The sequence below is a fragment of the Papio anubis genome, chromosome 20 (assembly GCF_008728515.1).
Source record: "Papio anubis isolate 15944 chromosome 20, Panubis1.0, whole genome shotgun sequence".
Lineage (NCBI taxonomy): Eukaryota > Metazoa > Chordata > Mammalia > Primates > Cercopithecidae > Papio > Papio anubis.
In genome coordinates this window covers 49,783,361-49,802,247 of record NC_044995.1, presented here as the reverse complement: position 1 = coordinate 49,802,247, position 18,887 = coordinate 49,783,361, and the positions used below count along the sequence as shown (strand labels likewise).

At 61.4% G+C, this 18,887-nt stretch overlaps 2 protein-coding genes across 3 annotated transcripts in view; one reads left to right on the top strand and one right to left on the bottom strand.

Annotated features, from left to right (window-relative positions):
- Positions 1 to 124: 124 nt before the first annotated feature.
- The window catches only part of REXO1 (RNA exonuclease 1 homolog), a 33,942-nt gene continuing 15,179 nt past the window's right edge, over positions 125 to 18,887 (bottom strand). The window contains exons 2-16 of one of the 2 annotated variants that reach the window (XM_003919633.3): positions 12,302 to 14,043; positions 10,763 to 10,867; positions 8,852 to 9,065; positions 6,447 to 6,610; positions 5,140 to 5,271; positions 4,810 to 4,933; positions 3,849 to 3,962; positions 3,582 to 3,719; positions 3,359 to 3,472; positions 2,588 to 2,661; positions 2,096 to 2,206; positions 1,581 to 1,696; positions 1,315 to 1,453; positions 1,109 to 1,229; positions 125 to 1,038 (exon numbers count right to left, since the gene is read on the bottom strand). In XM_003919633.3, coding sequence (XP_003919682.2) covers positions 950 to 1,038; positions 1,109 to 1,229; positions 1,315 to 1,453; positions 1,581 to 1,696; positions 2,096 to 2,206; positions 2,588 to 2,661; positions 3,359 to 3,472; positions 3,582 to 3,719; positions 3,849 to 3,962; positions 4,810 to 4,933; positions 5,140 to 5,271; positions 6,447 to 6,610; positions 8,852 to 9,065; positions 10,763 to 10,867; positions 12,302 to 14,043 — 3,497 coding nt within the window. In that variant the 3' untranslated portion in view covers positions 125 to 949. Of the gene's footprint in view, positions 1,039 to 1,108; positions 1,230 to 1,314; positions 1,454 to 1,580; positions 1,697 to 2,095; positions 2,333 to 2,587; positions 2,662 to 3,358; positions 3,473 to 3,581; positions 3,720 to 3,848; positions 3,963 to 4,809; positions 4,934 to 5,139; positions 5,272 to 6,446; positions 6,611 to 8,851; positions 9,066 to 10,762; positions 10,868 to 12,301; positions 14,044 to 18,887 lie in introns of those variants that run through there. The other variant, XR_002518849.2, reaches the window with a different exon arrangement.
- Positions 7,086 to 8,443, top strand: LOC116271715. Its single transcript, XM_031660167.1, has 2 exons — positions 7,086 to 7,574; positions 8,294 to 8,443. Exons 1-2 carry the CDS (start codon positions 7,358 to 7,360, stop codon positions 8,413 to 8,415), a joined length of 339 nt encoding a protein of 112 aa, XP_031516027.1. The 5' UTR covers positions 7,086 to 7,357; the 3' UTR covers positions 8,416 to 8,443.

Genomic DNA, 18,887 nt, shown 5'->3' with positions numbered 1-18,887 from the left:
TGAGGGAAAGTTTCGCGGTTTTCTCTGCGTTGGTGGGAAGAGAATCAGTCCCAGCTGTAGGGACAGTGACCTTCCCGGGCCACATGCAGAGGCCTCACCAGGCACCAAGACCAGGACCAGCAAATCTAAAATCCATACAAACATTTATTCTGTCCCTGCCTGGAGGTGACGGGAGTGGGGGTCCGGAGAGCCCCGCAGAGGAAGACGGGGCTCTGGCGGGAAGACAGTGTCCAGACGCCTGTGGGCTCCATCCGGACCGCAGGCCCTGGGGCTAATGAGAGGCCGGCTGGGTTCTCAGAGGTCACGGAGTGCAGGGGTGGGGCGGCGAGTGGTGGAAGCCGGCGCCCCGAAGACAGGCCAGCCCCTGGAGCACGGAGGCGGGTCCAGCCCACGCTGGGCTGAGTGTGGCCCTGGCTGGCCCCCACTGGGGTCTGTCCCACCCCCAGCCCCCAGGAGGGAAGGCAGCAGGCCCGCTCTTCCCGGTGGGAAAGGTGCTGTGCAAGTCATCAGGTTTAAATTAAAAATAATAAAAATAACAATACAAAATAAAAAAAAGACTGTCTCAAACAAACCCGGGACAAGCCCGCCCCGTGACCCATGTGAGGAGCAGAGGTGCCAGCCACCACCTGGGAGGGAGTGAGGGCCTGGCCGGAGGGGCAGGAGGGGCTGCGGGCTGATGGGGGGCGGGCTCTGTCCTGGTCGCTGTCAGCAGCAATTCTAGAGACGCCAGAAGGCTGGGGGCAGAGGGTGGGGACGGGCGGAGGGGTGCGCAGGACGTGAGCGGGGGTGGGCTGGGCTGGGCGTTCTCCGGCCGCCAGCTTGTCCCGCTGCTCTGGGCTGCCTCGGCCAGGTGGACGGGTTACCGGAGATTTATTGCACTGTTTTGGAAGAGGCCTGGGGCTAAGGACCAGCGGGGCGGCAGGAGAGGTGGGCGGGAGGCGGGCAGGCGTCATCGCTTGGTCTTGGCGTCTTCTCGAACCTTCCAGATCACCAGGTGCATGCAGGCGCCGGCGTCCTCGCTGGAGCTGTGCCCGTCCACTGCGGGGCAGATGCGGTGAGCACCCGGCTCCTGCATAGGGATGGCCCCAGGGCAGGCGCTGGCACTCACCATTGTCCTGGATGATCTGTCTGAGGTAGTCGGCCATGAGGTTCCGCAGGGACCGCTTGTAGGGGAGGCCCAGGCGGTGGGGGAAGAGCACAGACGTGTCCACCACGGTGCTGTGGATGACCTGCGGGCAGCGGCAGAGGTTAGTGCACGTGGGGCCTGCGCAGGTTCTGCTGGAGAACCGCGAGGGACCCGGGCTGGCAGGGCACCTTCAGGGCCAGGAGGTCACTCTCCAGGCTGTGTCCGATGAGGATGGTGTCAGCGCTGAACATGCTCAGCAGAACGGCCTGGACGTCACGCAGTGTGACGCTTGTGTCAGCAAGGTCAGCCTCCGTCACCCCCGAAAACCTGGGGGAGCAGGCAGGAGGGGCGCCAGGGCTCAGCCTGGAAGCACTGGCTGGCAGGGCGTGGAGGGTGGGTCCCTGGGGAGGAAAGGCGGGGAGGGGTCCCGGCTCCCAGAGGGCACTGGCCACACCTGGTGTTGTAGTCCACAATCTCGTTGTCAGGCTTCACGAAGGTGTCATAAACCACGTGCACATCCGTGTCGACCACTGTGACGCGCGTCAGCTCCAGGCCATACGTGGTGTAGGACTGCGGGTGAGGGACGCGCCTCAGACGCGCCCCGGGGACCAGCCTCCCTCCCTCCCGCCCCCTGCCCACCTTCAGGTCTCCAGAGCCCTGTGAGGCAGAGGCAGCAGCCAGAGACTCTGTGGGGCTTCTAGGAGAAGCGGAGTAGGGTATGACCTCAGCAACCCCCTTTCCCAAAGCCCTCCTGCCTCCCATTCACAGGCAGAGCCGGGGCCCAGTGCCCGGAGGGCTTGGCTGTGTTGGGAAGTATGGGGTGTTGGTCCAGGGCAGGAGCTGCAGGCACCGGTGCTGCGAGAGAAGCCCTCTGAGCACTGGCTGGTGAGCCGAGCCCAGACGGGGCAGCCGCGCCAGGACAGGTCCTCCCCAATCCTAAACCTGAGGCTGGGCAGAGACCAGCCTCACCATCTCGCAGTCCAGGGCGTAGATCCCTGGGTGGGTGTCTCCTGGGAGCTCTTTCTCAAAGGTCTTCACGAAGCCCTCAAGGCGCTCCTTCCGGCCATCCTGCACATGTTGCTGGGGGTGGAGAAGGCAGGTGAGGGCGGCTTCGGGGTGCAGTGGGGGCGGGGGTGGCAGCAGCACATCTGTGAGCCCTTCGGGACTGTCCTATCCATCCATCACGCCCGTTCACTGGCTGGGACCCTGGTGAGCAGGTGGGGAAGGGGGCTTGCCAAGAAGACACAGGGAGGATGGCTTCCCAGGGTGGGAAGTGGCCAGGGACAGGGCCTGGGGCCTGGGGCCTATGGGCACTACGCTCTCTGGGTAACACAGGAAAGGCTGCCCAGGGGCCGAGACCCTGAGCCCAAGACTGTGCTGTGTCCTGAGACCCAAGACCAGAGACGGGGAAGCAGAAGTCTGTTGAGAACAGGCAGAGGGGACTGGAATGCCAGGGCTCACCTTTGCGACCTGGCAGCCGACAGAGCCAGCGGCAGCCGAGCAGCACATATACTGGGTCTCCCAGCCTCCGGCCACTGCAGGGGACACAGACAGTCAGGGCCCGGCCAGGCCCACTCCACAGCCCCTGGGGCACTGACCACACGCATCTGCTGAGACCTACTAGAAAGTAAAGACTGAGGACAGGAGACCTCAGCCTCTTGGCAGAGCTGGAAGCAGACCAGGCCCCAGCAATAGTCTGGCAGCCAGGACGCCCAGGCCTGGATCCAGGGAAACCAGCGCGCTCTGCAGAGGCCTCTCGGGCAGCGCCGCCTTGGGCAGGACCCTCCAGGTACCCCCGAGGCGATGGCTTTAGGGGCCGCAGCAGGGCTGTGCAAGGCTGGCCATGTGCCCCGAACATGGCTGTGTGGCTGCGTGGGGGACTGAATGGAACCAGCAGGCCACGGGTGGGACAAGCCCTCCGCTCGTGTGGCCAGCAGCCTCCACATTTCCATGGACCACGGGCACAGGAAGACAGGGACACAGGGCCTTTCAGCTGGTGGCATTTGAACATTGTCATGGGAAAGCTCTTGTCTTACTTTTGCATAAAGAACAGGTGGAGAGAAAATGAGGCCAAGGGCTAGCCTTGGCTCTGCCCGGGACAGTGGAGTCCAGGGACCGTGGGTGGGATGGAGGGCTTGGGTAAGGCCTCACACCAGTTCCGGGGGCCTCAAGGGAGGGCCCAGGTTCCAGGGACCATGGGTGGGACGGGGGAGGGCCTGGGTAAGGCCTTACCCCGGTTCCGGCGCAGCCGTCCCCAGTGGTAGTAACACTCCTCGTCCCGGACGCAGCGGCCCGAGGAGGACACAAGGTACTCGGTGCCACAGCGGCAGCAGGTCCTGCAGGAAGCTGTGGGGGGGACCCGGGCGGAAGCTGAGGCTCACGCTGGGGCCCACATGCCTGGCCTTGCCCACGTCCCGCACCTGCCCGCCTAGGCCGCTGAAGGCCAGCAACTCACAGTCTTTGGGTCTCTTCTCCTCAGCTGTGAAGATGATTGCGCCGCCGGGCCGCTCTGGGTGCGGGAAGGGGTAGCCGTTCTCCTTGAGCTGGTCCTGGGTGAGCAGGTACTCCTTGAGGCGGCTGTACAGGGCAGCCCCTGTGGACAGGCACAGTGGTCAGCCCCTGCCTGGGATGGCCCACGGGGTGGTGGACACCACCGGGAAAGGCGGCTGGTGGGGGCCCGCAAGGCACCATGTGGCAGAGCACAGGCAGGGCGAGTCCTCACCTTTCAGGTCCTCCACCCGGGGGCTGCTTGGGCGGCTGAGCGAGAAGCTGGTCTTGGTGGCCAACCTGCCCCCCAACACCACCTCGTGGGACACAACCCTGCGGCCACTGGTTTCTGGAAGGAGGGGAAAGGGGGAGGGGAGGAGGGTGTGAAGTAGCTGGCTCAGACCCCCGCCTCACCTGCTCTCCCACCCACCCTGCCCTCCTCAGACCTCTGCCTCAACTCCCCCTTTCTGAGATAGTGCCCTACTGACCCCGGGCAGACACGTGGTGGGCCAGGGATGCAGGGTGGCCCCCAGCTCTGCAGGCCCGGGAGCTGCATGGAGACCCCACACCCGAAGCCTTCGCCCTCTCCTCTCAAGCAAAGGGGGAAGGGCCGGGAAAACAGCACTGGCGATCTAATGGCTTTTGAGGGCTTTGAGCCTTCTCGGGCCACCCAGCCTGCGACGCCAACCCAGGGCCTCTCCGAGTGCTAATGGAGGCGGGGACGGAGGCGGGGGCCAGTGATGGCTTAATGCAGCCTGGAGAGGCTGCAATGAAACGCCCAGGTCTCTGCTTTCTTCCCCCCAGAGCTTAATGCACGGAGCTGGCCCAGCCCGGGACCTCCTGCTTTGAAGAGGCTGCCGCGGCTCCATTAGCAGGCGGCCCCTCGGCCCGGAGACCTGACTCGGCAGAGGAAGGTGGCTGACAGCGAGGACGCCAGGGCTAGGCCAGTCCCAGACAGAAGCTTGGGAACCAGGGAGCAGGCAGCCCCCCGTGGCACCCGCGCTTTCCTTTTGTCTGAGACTGTAGCTGAGCTCAGGGCTGTGAAGGTCCCAGCTCAGCCCAGCTGCCACCCCAAGGGCAACACTGAGCCTCCCCCGCCCGGACTCACTGCTGAGCAACCCTGAGCCTCCCGCCCCACCCGCCAGGACTCACTGGGGAGCAACCCTGAGCCTCCCGCGCACCCTGCCAGGACTCACTGCTGAGGCTGGGCACGGCGCTGGGGGCCAGGCCCCTGAGCTTCTTGAGGGTGTTCACGGCCACATTCAGGTAGATGTTCTTGCTGGGGCTGCGGTCATAGGCCACCTTCTCCTCATTCAGTGCCTGGGGGACACGTGGTGCCCAGCTGAGGCCATGCCTGCCTGGTGCTGGGGAACCCCAGTGGTGGGGTCGCCATGGGGTCAGGGACTTGCATCTCTCCCAGGCAGCTCCAGGTCGCAGCTGCGGCTGAGAGGCCGGGGGATGTCTGGGGACCACCCTGGACCCCTAGTCCCCACCCGGCCGGCCAGACAGGAACTCCAGGACCTCACCTTCTCTATGGCCTCCTGGTTGGAGGTACAGAACTTGAGACACTCCTCGATGAACAGGTTGAGATAGCGCTGGCGGATGACGGTGGGGACTTTGCCCCCAAACTCTTTGGGGATAATGGGTTTCTTTAAACTCTAGAGGGAAGGCAAAAGCAGCCATGGGTGAGGGCCTCCGCAGGACCTCCAGTCGGGAACGCAGACACGATGATGCCATGACCACGGCTGGAGGCAACAGTGAAATGCACTGTGACAGATCAGCCTGGCTCCAGTAGGGACAGACACGCCAAGGCAAGACAGGACCGGCAGGGGAAATTGAGGGCAGGGGGAACTAAGGGCATGGGAAACTGAGCCATGGGGGCACACGGGAACTTGCTAAACTTTCTGCTCAATTTTCCTAGAAACCTAAAGTTGCTCAAAAAACGTAGTCTATTAATTAAAAACAAAACAAGGCCAGGCATGGTGGCTCATGCCTATAATCCCAGCACTTTGGGAGGCTGAGGCGGGAGGATCACTTGAGGCCAAGAGTTGAGATCAGCAATCAACCTGGACAATGGACAACATGGCAAAACCCTGTCTCTACAAAAGAAAAAACAAAATTATTAGCTGGGGTCTGGTGACACAGGCTTGTGGTCCCAGCTACTCGGGAGGCTGAGGTGGAAGGATCACTTGAGCCCAGGAGGTCGAGGCTGCAGTGAGCCATGATAGTGCCCCTGCACTCCAGCCTGGGCAACAGAGACCCCGTCTCTTAAAAAAACAAACAAACAAAAAAAACCACCAACCAACCAACCAAAAAAAAAAACCACACACAACAGAAAAAAAACCACCAGGGCGGCCAGGCGCGGTGGCTCACGCCTGTAATCTCAGCACTTTGGGAGGCTGAGGCGGGCGGATCACGAGGTCAGGAGATAGAAACCATCCCGGCGAACATGGTGAAACCCCGTCTCTACTAAAAATACAAAAAGTTAGGTGGGCGTGGTGGCAGGCGCCTGTAGTCTCAGCTACTCGGGAGGCTGAAGCAGAATGGTGTGAACCCGGGAGGCGGAGCTTGCAGAGAGCCAAGATCACACCACTGCACTCCAGTCTGGGCAACAGAGCGAGCCTCCGTCTCAAAAAAAAAATTTAAAAAACCACCAGGGCATCAGGAGGGAAGGTGAAGGCTGTACTGCAGTGTGGAGCACGAAGGCCCGCAAGGCAGGGGCGAGGCTGGTCCTCTGCAGGCTCCATGTGGCCAGGAGGGGCTAGGCCACCATAAGGCTGGGCCTCGGGGCTTGGTCTGGGGTGGTGGTACTTGCCAAGACGGGAGGTGCTACCTGTAAGGATGGACTGTGGGCGATTCGCTTAGGGGTGATGGTGGTGGTAGTCTTGGACGCCATCCCCGACAATGTGCGTGTTTTCAGCTGCTGGCCGCCTGGTTCGGGGCCGTTGGAGGGCTGGCTGCCGCTGGCCGAGAGGGTCCTTTTGGCACCTGTGGGGGCTGGCGGGGCACAGGGGGTGTGGGCACAGTGCAAGTGGCTGCCCATCACCACGTGACGGAGCACCAGGCAGCCGCGGCCACTCAGCGCCAGCAGCACGTGCATCTCCGCGTGCAGGGGGACAGGCCGGGGCGCGGGGCTGGGACTGCGCAATGACATCAGGCTCTAACTGCCTTCAGGCAAGTCCATCGAGGCAGAGGACACAGGTCAGGCTGTGGAGGCCGCTCAGGCCACGTCAGCGGTGGGGCGGTCCAGGCCTCTGCCACGTGTTCCGACCCCAAGCCCGAGGCATCGATGTCTGAGGGAAAGGCCCTGCTCCAGGACAGAGGACCAGAGGGTCTCGGGCACCCCCACCTGCTCATTGTGACCAGCGGCCTGCCCTGCCCTGCCCTGCGGCCTCTGTGTTCTGTCTCGCCCTTTGATGAAGTCACAAACCAAAGGGAGGAGGTCAGGCCTGCAGGGGCTGTTTCGGAGGGCTGGCCACATGGGCAGCTGCAACCTAGGCATGTATGTCTGTGTGGTGGGGGGCTTCTGGACTGGGGGCTCGGCACCGACCCAGGAAGGGGAGCTGTGGCGGGGACATCTGGCCCTAGTCTCAGAGCGACATCCCTTGAACCGCCATCTGGCCCTGGAAGGTGCAAGGGAAGCAGGCTGAGTCTGCTCATGCTACCACGGGCCGCCCAGGAAGGAAGCAGGCTGCCCGCCAGGCTGGCACGCGCCTCTTGCAGTGGAGGGTTTGCCCTTCAGGAATGGATGGAGACCCTCCAGGCTCCCTCGGCTGCACGCTGGGGGCGAGCACAGGCAGCCACAGGAGTCCTCCAAGCCCGGTGAGCCTGCCCTGTGGCACTGCCAGCACTTGGGACGCCAGACTCGCTTCAGGCGGGGGGCCCCGAGGGCACTGTGACAACTCAGCACCCACCACAGACCAGCAACAGGACAACCGCAAGCACGCAGACGCCGACGCAAGTGTGTGGGGTCCCGGGATCAGCCCAACTCAGTGACTTCCCTTCTCTGGGGCTAAGGTCTCAGACGTGAGGGGCTCTGGGGAGGGGAGGTGAGAGTGGCCTGGAGAATTCTCCCTAAGGAGGGCCTCAGTCCAGGTCCAGCACAGGAGGGCGGGGGATCCATGGGATCTGCAGGGGAATCACCGGGGCTGGCCCTAAGGCCCTCTGGCCAGTGCCAGGGAGGCAGGGTCTCCAACCCAGCAGGCTGCTCAGAGTGGTCCCTGGACAGCAGCCATGCCCTCCCAGGGAGCTTGCCAGACACGAAGGTCCTTTCCCAGCCTCCACACCAGAACCTGCATTTTTTTTTTTTTTTTTTTTTTTTTTGAGACGGAGTCTGGCTCTCACCCAGGCTGGAGTGCAGTGACCAGATCTCAGCTCACTGCAAGCTCCACCTCCCGGGTTTACGCCATTCTCCTGCCTCAGCCTCCCGAGTAGCTGGGACTACAGGCGCCGCCACCTCGCCCGGCTAGTTTTTTGTATTCTTTAGTAGAGACGGTGTTTCACCATGTTAGCCAGGATGGTCTCGATCTTCTGACCTCATGATCCGCCCGCCTCGGCCTCCCAAAGTGCTGGGATTACAGGCTTGAGCCACCGTGCCCGGCCAGAACCTGCATTTTTTAGGAGCTTTCTGGGGGACCCTCATCTGTGACCTGCCTCCAGGGACACTTCCTTGCTCTACAGACACCACTGATGTGAAGATGCAGGAAACAGGACAACCCCGCATGAAGGGTCCTGTCCACCCACCACTGAGGCCTGGCCCGACTTTCCAGAAGACTCTGTGGAGGACGTGCCTCTCGGAGTAAAGGAAACACAGCCCCGCTCCTGCGAAGACGGTGCTCATTTCCATCAGAGGCCACGCCCCCCACTCACACGCCAGGCAGACAGGCAGAAAGCCACACCTGCAGGAGCCTGCACCCCCCCCAGTGCCAGGCACCCCGACATGGTTCCCCATTCCCTGGCACCACAGGCTCAAGCCCTGGTTCAGCACAGTCCCCACCGGGCTGTTGGACTCCTAGTAACCCCAGAGCCGGGTCAGGGAAGGAAGGTGCTGGGCCAGGCCTCTTGCACTCAACAGTCCCCATTTCACAGACAGGCAGGCTGAGGGCCCCAAGGAGAGGGCCCAAAGTTGCCACATGAGCAAACACCACGTGGTTCAGGTGAGCTCAGAGACCTCGGGGTGCCCTCTCCTGCCCACATGCCAACGTCCCCCTGGCACAGGCCTCCTGGGTCAGCACTCACCTGCAGCCAGGCGGGGGTTGGGGATGTGGGCGATCCTCCTCTTCTCACCAGGGGCAGAGATGTGGACGGAGGGCAGCTTCTCCGCCAGCCTGGTGGGGGCCTGCAGCAAGCTCGCCGATGCCCTCTGCGCCTGCTGGGCCCGCAGGTAGCACACCTCCTGTGCCGTCGGGGGCCGGGCCGGGGGCACCGCAGGACTCCTCCTTGGGGGCTCCGCCTGCATCACCACAAATGCTAAGGCCTGGCAGCACAGCGGGGGCACCTGGAGCAGGTGGCCCCAGGCAGGCTTGGGAGAGGGTGGCTGGAGCTCGGGGGACGGAGGCACCACCTCCTTGGCTACCTTCTGAGCTGCTGGGCACACTGGGGGGAAGCAGCATGGAGCAGTGGTCCTCAATGCCACGTGGCTCCAGGCTCCCCCACTCCGTGTCTCCCAGTGCCCAGGCTGTGTCCTCAGCCCTGATAAGGCACGGGTAGGTGGGACTACCCCAATTAGACTGGCACTCCATCCAATGCCACTACACCTAATCTTCCTCAAAGCCCCTCCTCTGGGGAGGCTCTGGGACTGGATCAACTTGGACTCTCCTGGCTGCTGGCCTGGGAGCCAGGCTCTCTGCTTTTCCTGCACTGCCTCGCTGCATTTGCACAGGGGCCTGACAAGCGCTACTGTCTCCGGGCTACAGAGGACCCTGGGGCTCAGAGCTGGACAACTGGCCCAGGCCCAGGCCGCACACAGCACAGCAGGCAGTCTGCGGGAGGTCACCCTGGGGCTGCCGTCCCTGCTCTGACCCCCGCCCCAGCACTGTGGGCGATCTAACAGGAAGGGGCAGGAGCCAGTTCTCTCTGGGACTCGGGCAGCGTCAAAGATAAGGTGTCTTCAAAAACCTCATGGAAAAAGTGCACTGTGAGGAAACTTGCATGGATTTCAAGTTTTTTGCCCCAAAATAAACTGATACTAACTTGACATAACACGTCTGAACCAGAGGGAGTTTGAGGCACTAAAAAAAAGTAAGACATCAGTTAGAACAGAGTTCCAATCAGAGCAACAGGAGTTCTGCTAAAAGCAAAGCAAATGTTAAGCATCAAATTTATGGTGAAACTTGGGTGGAAGAATGAATGGGGAAATCACTGATGCTTTACAAAAGCAAATCTCGTGATCAGTGGGTGGATCACGAGATCAGGAGTTCGAGACCAGACTGGCCAACATGGTGAAACCTCATCTCTACTAAAGATACAAAAATTAGCCTGGTGTGGTCGTGGGCACCTGTAATTCCAGGTACTTGGGAGGCTGAGGCAGGAAAATCGCTTCAGCCCGGAAGGTGGAGGTTGCAGTGAGTGGAGATCGCGCCACTGCACTCCAGCCTGGGTGACAGAGCGAGACTCCATCTCAAAAAAAAGAAAAGAAAAAAAAAAAACGGAGGGATGAAGCTGGGTGTGGTGGTGCACACCTGTAATCCCAACACTGGGAGGCCGAGGCAGGAGGATCACTTGAGGTCAGGAGTTGGAAGACCAGCCTGGGTGATAGAGCAAGACCCCCTTATTTTTTATCTTATTTTTTATAATTTTTTTTTTTTTTTTGGAGACAGAGTCTTGCTCTGTCACCCAGACTGGAGTGCAGTGGTGCAATCTTGGCTATTGTAACCTCTGCCTCCTGAGTTCAAGTGATTCTCCTGCCTCAGCCTCCCTGGTAGCTGGGATTACAGGCACCCACCACCACGCCCAGCTAATTTTTGTATTTTTAGTAGAGACGGGGTTTTGCCATGTTGGCCAGGCTGGTCTTGAACTCCTAACCTCAGGTGATCCGCCCACTTCGGCCTCCCAGAGTGCTGAGATTACAGGCATGAGCCACCGCGCCCGGCCCACCCGGTCATTAAAATATAAAGAGGCCCCTGCTGGCCTGGCCTCTTCGGACCTCACCTCCTGGCCTTGCTTGGAAAGGTGGGAGATCCTCCTCTTCTGCCCGGGGAACAGAGTGGTCAGACCCGAAAGCCCCTTCTCCTCGCTTTTCTCTTCCTTGGGGGGCTAAGACACATGTCCGTCCGTCAGCATGGGTCTGCCCTCCCCACCAACACCAACACACCCCAACCTCAAACCGCCCCCGGCAAGTGGGGAACGGCATAGTCCAGCCCCCAGGCACAGCAGCTGAGGGATCAGGGCCACCAGTCCCTGGGCTGTGTGTGGGTGCAGTCGGTGGGGGGGGGGCGGGCAGGTGTCCCACGTTCTGCAGATGCCCAAGGCTACCTCTCCTGTGCGCCCAGGGCCCCGGCTTGGAGACCCCAGGCCGCAGAGTGAAAGCACACTGGGAAAGTGAGGCCCCAGGGCGCACCAGCTGCACGGGATGAGCACTTGGGCTCAGTCTGTGTGGAGCGAGCTCCCCCTGGTGGCCAATGTGGAGACACTGGGCCAGAAGACCCAGGGGTCCAGAGCTGGCCCAGGAGCGCAAGAGCTCCGCACACTGGGGGTAGGGAGGATAGAGGGGAGGAGAGAGGGGCAGGAGGGGATGAGGAAGGGACAAGGAGAGGAGACAGACGAGCTGGAAGAGAAGAGACAGAGATGGGGACGGGAAGGGAGGGGAGAAGAGAGGGGGAAGGGAGGAAAGGGGAGAAGAGGGGAAGGGAGAGGGGCTAGAAGGGTGTGCCGGAGGTGGGTTCCCCTGAGGTGGGTGGGTGGGCCAATATCCCCCTGCCAGTCAGTGGGAACAGATTGTGTGCACATGGCCACAGAAGCCTGGCTGGTGGCCAGGGACCAGCAACCTCTCTGGGTGGGTGAGGGGCAACAGGGCCGCCCAGGAACTCCTGAGCTCCTGAGATTTCAACAGGCTCAGGGGCCAGCACGGAGGAGCTGCCTCCACCCCACGCCTCTGAGCCAGCTGGAAACCACTCTGGACAGAACATCCCTCACCAGGCCCTGGGCTCTGCCTCGCCTGAGCCCAGCCCGAACACCTGTGCCCTCACCTGCCGGGCCAGCCAGCCTCTGTCCTCCGCCTCTGAGCCCAGCCCGGGCACCCGTGCCCTCACCTGCCGGTCCAGCCGGCCTCTGTCCTCCGTGCCTGAGCCCAGCCCGGGCACCCGCGCCCTCACCTGCCGGGCCAGCTGGCCTCTGTCCTCTGTCTAAGCCCAGCCCGGGCACCCGCGCCCTCACCTGCCGGGCCAGCCGGCCTCTGTCCTCCGCCCCTGAGCCCAGCCCGGGCACCCATGCCCTCACCTGCCGGTCCAGCCGGCCTCTGTCCTCCGCCCCTGAGCCCAGCCCGGGCACCCATGCCCTCACCTGCCGGTCAAGCCGGCCTCTGTCCTCCACCTCTGAGCCCAGCCCGGGCACCCGTGCCCTCACTTGCCGGGCCAGCCAGCCTCTGTCCTCCGCCTCTAAGCCCAGCCCAGGCACCCGCGCCCTCACCTGCCGGTCCAGCCGGCCTCTGTCCTCCGTGCCTGAGCCCAGCCCGGGCACCCGCTCCCTCACCTGCCGGGCCAGCCGGCCTCTGTCCTCTGCCTTGACGCTGGTGGACTCGTTGAAGATCCGCAGGCACTCCTCCATGGGGTCCGAGTCAAAGTCCACCTCCTTCTCCAGGGCCGAGTAGTCCACATCCGCCCCCGCGCTGGAGGAGGACGAAGAGGAGGACGGTGCGGGGGAGGGGGGCGGGGAGGCCTTGAGCCGCTTGGGCGGCCCCCGCGCCTCAGGGAAGCCCAGGCTGGAGTCCGAGTCAGAGTCTGAGTCTGAGCTGAGGCTGGGGAGGGCAGGGGGCCACACACTCGGCACCCCCGGCCCTGCGGCCTCGTCCTCACTCTCGTCTCCAAAGAGGTCGGCGTGGCTCAGGGCCCGCTTCTTCAGTTTGGGGGCGTCCTGAGAGGCGCCCTCGTCTAGCGAGCGGGCTTTCCGCTCCACCAGCTTCCCCGATGGGACCTTGGTGCTTTTCCTGTCGGGGAGCTGAAGGGGGCGGGGTGGGCCTCTGCTGGCCGCCTGTTGGGAGTCCCCGCTTGTGGGGCTCGGCCGCCGCGCTGGCCGGTCAGGCCGTCCTTTCCCTGAGCTGGCCACAGGAGTGGCCGAAGATGGCTTCTTCTTGGTCCCTTCCAGTCGCTCTGCCTTGCGCCGGGGGCTGCTGGCCTGCGGGCCCTTCTTGTCCGCACGGGGCTTCTCTGCAGGCCGCCCTCGGCCCTTGTCCTTGGTCTTGTCCTTCCTCTGGGTCCCATCTTTGCAGCTGGGGGCAGGTGGGGTCCCGCTTTTTTTCTTCTTGGGTTTTCCCTCCTTGGGGCAGCCCCCATCCTGTGAGGCCTGGACCTGGGCTGGGGAGCAGGACTTGGCTGGGGGTGGCTGGAAGTCTCCCACGTCACACTGCACGGCCGTCTCCTTGGTCTCCCGCAGGCCGCCCCCCTCGGCCTCCAGGCCCTCTTTGGAGGGTGGCTGCCCAGTGGCCTTGCTCTCAGGGTCAGCCCTGGCTTTGGGGGTGCTGGCGATGGTGGGCTCATTACCTGGGGCCGTGGTGGCCTCATCTTCCGAGTCTGAGAACCTCGCATCGCAGCTACTGAAGGGGTCACAGGGTTTTTTGGGAGCAGGGGTGTGGGGCTCGCTGCTGCGGGGGCCCCGGGGTCGCTTGGCAGCCCGCTCGTCCCGGGAGCTGGCCCTGCTGAGGTGCCGGGCCGAGTAGTTGGAGAGAGGGTCATACTCCAGGTCTGTGGGTGGCCTGGAGTTGTCCACCACATACTTGCCACTGGGAACAGGGCGGCTGTGCCGCCGGGGCTGGCTCACAGCCTTGGGGACGTATTCCAGGGCACCACCGCCCCCTCCGCCTCTGCCCTGACCCCTGTCCAGGGACGCCAGCAGGTACTTGCTGCCCGACTCGGCAGGGGTGGCCAGCGGGGTGGGCTGGTAGCCGGTATCGGGACTTAACAGGCCGTGGCTGCTGGGGCTGTAGTCGAAGGCCAGTGGGAAGGCATCTTCGTCCAGGCCCACGGTGGGGCTGGCGTTGGGGCCGCGGGGCGCCAGGGCAGGGGCCTCGGCGGCGCGGTGCTCACGGGCCGTCTCTAGCAGCTCCCGGTAGCGCCGCTGCTCCAGCTCCACCTCACTGCGCACGGCCTCAATGGCCTGGTTGACCAGCTCCAACTCCAGCACGTCCGGGCGCGGCTCCTCCCCCAGGCCCAGGGTGCCATTCTCCCTCTGTGAGGGGGGCTTGGGCAGCTCGGGGTTGTAGGGGTCATAACCCAGTCCTGAAGGGAAGAGAGAGCATAGCTGTGACCAGCCTGCCAGAGAGGAGCCTGCAGCGTGGGAGTGGCCCCGGCCTCAAACTGCAGGGAAGGGAAGAGACCCGCCTCTGAAACCCATCGTGCACTGGCGCCCGCCAAGGCTCTGGGGTGCCCAGCTGGGTGCAGACCATGGCGCCATCTCAGGCCCTGTGCAGGGCCCCGCCCTGCCCCTGACCAACGGGCGCTGGATGGACCTGGGCTGTGTGACACGCAGCTCCATGGGTCCTGGAGGCTCCCTCACACGGCTCATGGAATGTACACAATGACCATGGCAGGGTGGACACTCAACAGGCTGGAACTCCCTGGGGCAGGCAGGTGTGGAGCTCCCAGCATTCAGGATGCTGGGCTGAGGCAGGACTGGAATGGGCTGACAACCACAGCCTGACAGTGGACACAGGAGAGCCCTTCCTCGGCCAACATGGCCCCACCCAGCCAGCAGTGTGCCTGCGGTGTGGCAATGGTGTGCCTGCAGCGTGGCTGTAGTATGCCTGTGGTATGGTGGCGGTGGTGTGCCTGTGGTGTGGCAGTGTGGCAGTGATGTGGCTGTGGTGTGGCGGTGTGCCTGCGGTGTGGCTGTGGTGTGCCTGTGGTGTGGCTGCGGTGTGGCGGTGGTGTGGCAGTCACATGCCATATGCCCGGCGGGGGTAAGCTCAGGGCTCTGTCCCACAGGCTTTCTTGCCTCTAGGAACATTCACTGGGCTGTGCCTGTCCTGCAGAAACGGAGGTCACAGAAGTGGCCATGGCTGAGCAGGGCCGGGGGGATGGGGACATGCCCAGTTGATGGGCCACCCTGCAAAATCCACAGTAAGTTTTTTTTTTTGACACAGTCTCTCTGCCGCCCAAGCTGGAGCGTAGTGGTGTGATCTCAGCTCCCTGCAACCTCTATCTCCCGGGTTTAAGCAACTCTCCCGCCTCAGCCTCCCAAGTAGCTGGGATTACAGGTGCCCGCCTCAGACTCTCGAGCAGCTGGGATTACAGGTGCCCGTCACCAGCCTCTCTAGTAGCTGGGACCACAGGCGCCCGCCACCAGACTCCCAAGTAGCTGGGATTATAGGCGTGTGCCACCACACCCAGCTAATTTTTATATTTTTAGTAGAAATGGGGTTTCACCATGTTGGCCAGGATGGTCTCGATCTCCTGACCTCAAGTGATCCACTGCACCTGGCCTACTTTAAATAAATTTTCTTTTTTTTTTCTTTCTTTTTTTTTTTTTTGATACGGAGTCTCGCTCTGTCGCCCAGGCTGGAGTGCAGTGGCCGGATCTCAGCTCACTGCAAGCTCCACTTCCCGAGTTTATGCCATTCTCCTGCCTCAGCCTCCCGAGTAGCTGGGACTACAGGCGCCCGCCACCTCGTCCGGCTAGTTTTTTGTATTTTTTAGTAGAGATGGGGTTTCACCATGTTAGCCAGGAGGGTCTCGATCTCCTGACCTCGTGTCGCCCGTCTCGGCCTCCCAAAGTGCTGGGATTACAGGCTCGAGCCACCGCGCCCGGCCAAATAAATTTTTTAATTTAAAAATTTTTTGTAGCTGGGCGTGGTGGCTCATGGCTGTAATCCCACCCAACATTTTGGGAGGCCAAGGCAGGTGGATCACCTGAGGTCAGGAGTTCGAGACCAGCCTGAGCAACATGCAGAAACCCTGTCTCTACTAAAAATACAAAATTAGCCGGGTGTGGTGGCTCACGCCTGTAATCCCAGCTACTCAGGAGGCTGAGGCAGAAGAATCGCTTGAACTCGGGAGGCGGAGCTTGCAGTGAGCCGAGATCATGCCATTGCACTCCAGCCTGGGCAACAAGAGCAAAACTCTGTCTCAAAAAAAAAAAAAAAAAAAAAAAAATTTGTAGAGGTGGGATCTCACCATGTCAGCCAGGCAGGCTTTGAACTCCTAGACTCAAGCAATCCTCCAACCTCAGCCTCCAAGATAGCTGTGACTATAGGCACGAGCTGCTGTGCAGCAGCCCACACCGATCACGGCAGCGCTTTGGGAGGCCGAGGCGGGAGGACACTGCTTGAGCTCAGGAGTTTTTTTTTTTTTTTTTTTTTTTTTTTTGTTTGAGACGGAGTCTCGCTCTGCCGCCCAGGCTGGAATGCAGTGGCCGGATCTCAGCTCACTGCAGGCTCCGCCTCCCGGGTTCACGCCATTCTCCTGCCTCAGTCTCCCGAGTAGCTGGGACTACAGGCGCCCGCCACCTCGCCCGGCTAGTTTTCTGTATTTTTTAGTAGAGACGGGGTTTCACCGTGTCGGCCAGGATGGTCTCGATCTCCTGACCTCGTGATCCGCCCGTCTCGGCCTCCCAAAGTGCTGGGATTACAGGCTTGAGCCACCGCGCCCGGCCAAGCTCAGGAGTTTAAGACCAGCCTGGATGACACAGATCCCATCTCTTAAAAAAATACTTAAAAATAAGCTGAGCGTGGTGACGCACATCTGTGGTCCTAGCTACGTGGGAGGCTGAAGTGGGAGAATCACTTGAGCCCAGAGGCTTGAGGCTGCAGTGAGCCAGGACTGTGCTTCTGCACTCTGGCCTGGGCAACAGAGCAAGATCCCAACTCTTAAAAAAAAAAAATAAAGTTCCACTGAATATAATTCCATAACATCTCTAAAGGTCTCTAAAGGTCAATAGGTCTGATCCTCTGGAGTTGGCAGGAAACGGTGCCAAAGACGCCTGCGTCCTAATTTCTGGAACCTGTAGATGGTACATCCCCTTAGATGGCAAAAGCGGCTCTCGATGGGGTGAAATCTCCCTTGCGTGTCGCTGAGGGGGCCATGGACAGGCCGAGATCTCGCAGAGCAGTTTTGCAACCATCCCATGCAGCTTCAACACCACCACCTTGAGACTCAGAATCCTCAGAACCCGTGCCATAGACAGACCACACAGGGCAGAGGTACAGATGCATCTGGCGCAGCCTTCACGGCAAAAACACAACAATAAATAACACAGAAGATGACCTAGAAGCCTGAACGCAGGTCACCTGGGGTTAAGGGGCAGGCGTGCGCCCTGCGGGGACCTCCAAGTCACACTGCTACAGGGAAGAAGAGGGGCAAGGAATGTTGCACACTCTCGCCTTTGAAAAGCAACTCCACAAACCCAGCGAGATCAAAGATTCCAGCAAAGTCGCAGCCAGGCCCACACTAAGCCTGCAGTCCCACCGGGTGCAGGAAATGCAATTTGGCCTTAATTTATGCTGCACCCAATGCCGACTGCCAAGAGGGACGTGAATGCTGACACCCGTCCCCAACAGACTGATAAGGAGCAAGCCGTGACACCATGTAGCAAAAGGCAACGGCCCCACGGGAACCTGCCTGCGCCAAGATGCCGCTTGGCTCTGACTTGATTCTGACTGAACGTGCAGCTTGTCTGAAGGTCAGGCCTCAGATGTGTTTCTTCCACTCACAAAACCTGCGTGCCCTTCGGCCTACCTGGAGGTCGACCCCTACAGGGCGCTAAGACCTCCGTGCAGAGAAATGGCTGGACACAGGCAAGGGGAGGCAGGCACAGGATCTCCCACTGTGGACGGTGCAGAGAACAGCAACAGAACTGGAGGCTTCCCCTAGGGCCCCCTGACCCCGCCTCGGACCCCAGCAGGCATAGGAAAGAAACAGCTGGCTTCCGCCCCGCGGTGGCTCACACCTGTAATCCCAGCACTGTGGGATGGATCCTGCATCCACCTGCATCCAGCCGAGGCGGGTGGGTCACCTGAGGTCGGGAGTTCAAGACCAGCCTGGCCAACATGGAGAAATCCCGTCTCTGCTAAAACTACAAAATTAGCTGGACATGGTGACCCACGCCTATAATCCTAGCTACTTGGGAGGCTGAGGCAGGAGAATCGCTTGAACCCGGGAGGCGAGATTGAGCCACTGTACTCCATCCTAAGCAATAAGAGCGAAACTCCGTCTCAAAAAAAAAAAAGAGCCGGGCGCGGTGGCTCAAGCCTGTAATCCCAGCACTTTGGGAGGCCGAGACGGGCGGATCACGAGGTCAGGAGATCGAGACTATCCTGGCTAATGCGGTGAAACCCCGTCTCTACTAAAAAATGCAAAAAAACTAGCCGGGCGAGGTGGCGGGCGCCTGTAGTCCCAGCTACTCGGGAGGCTGAGGCAGGAGAATGGCGTGAACCCGGGAGGCGGAGCTTGCAGTGAGCTGAGATCCGGCCACTGCACTCTAGCCTGGGCGACAGAGCGAGACTCCATCTCAAAAAAAAAAAAAAAAGAAAAAGAAAAAGAAAAAAAGAAATGGCTGGTTTCCCAAGCTGCTCCCCAGAGACACACCCACCAGGAGAACAAAAGCCTCCCCAGGCAAGTCCCCATCCTAATCCCTGGAACCTGTGGCCTGGCCCACCTCACTCAGCCAGAGACTGAAGGTGCTACGAACGAAGGACCCTGAGGTGGGTGAACATCTTGTGTTATCTGGGGACCCAATGTCCTTGCAGGGTCCTTTAAAGGGGGAGGCAGGAAGGTGAAAGTCAGAGAGACCAGAAGAGGTTGTACTGTGGCCATGAAGGGGAGGAAGGGGCCCTGAGTCGAGGGATGCCGGCGCCTCCAGATGCTGGGAAAGGCGGGCACTGACTCTCCCCTGCAGCCTCCAGGAGGCCCAGCCCTGCCCACAGCTTGACTTGAGCCCTCTGATTTGGACTCCGAGCCCAGCGCTGAGAGACACCATGCTGCTTGAAGGCCCATGGGGAACGAACGCAGCCTCATTTGGTGATGAGAGTACAGTGGAGAACACGCTGCCCACTGCCTGTACCTGCGAAGGCAGAAGGCCCGTCCTCTTCCCAGGAGCCCTGCAGGGACAGTGGGAGGCCGGGACTCAG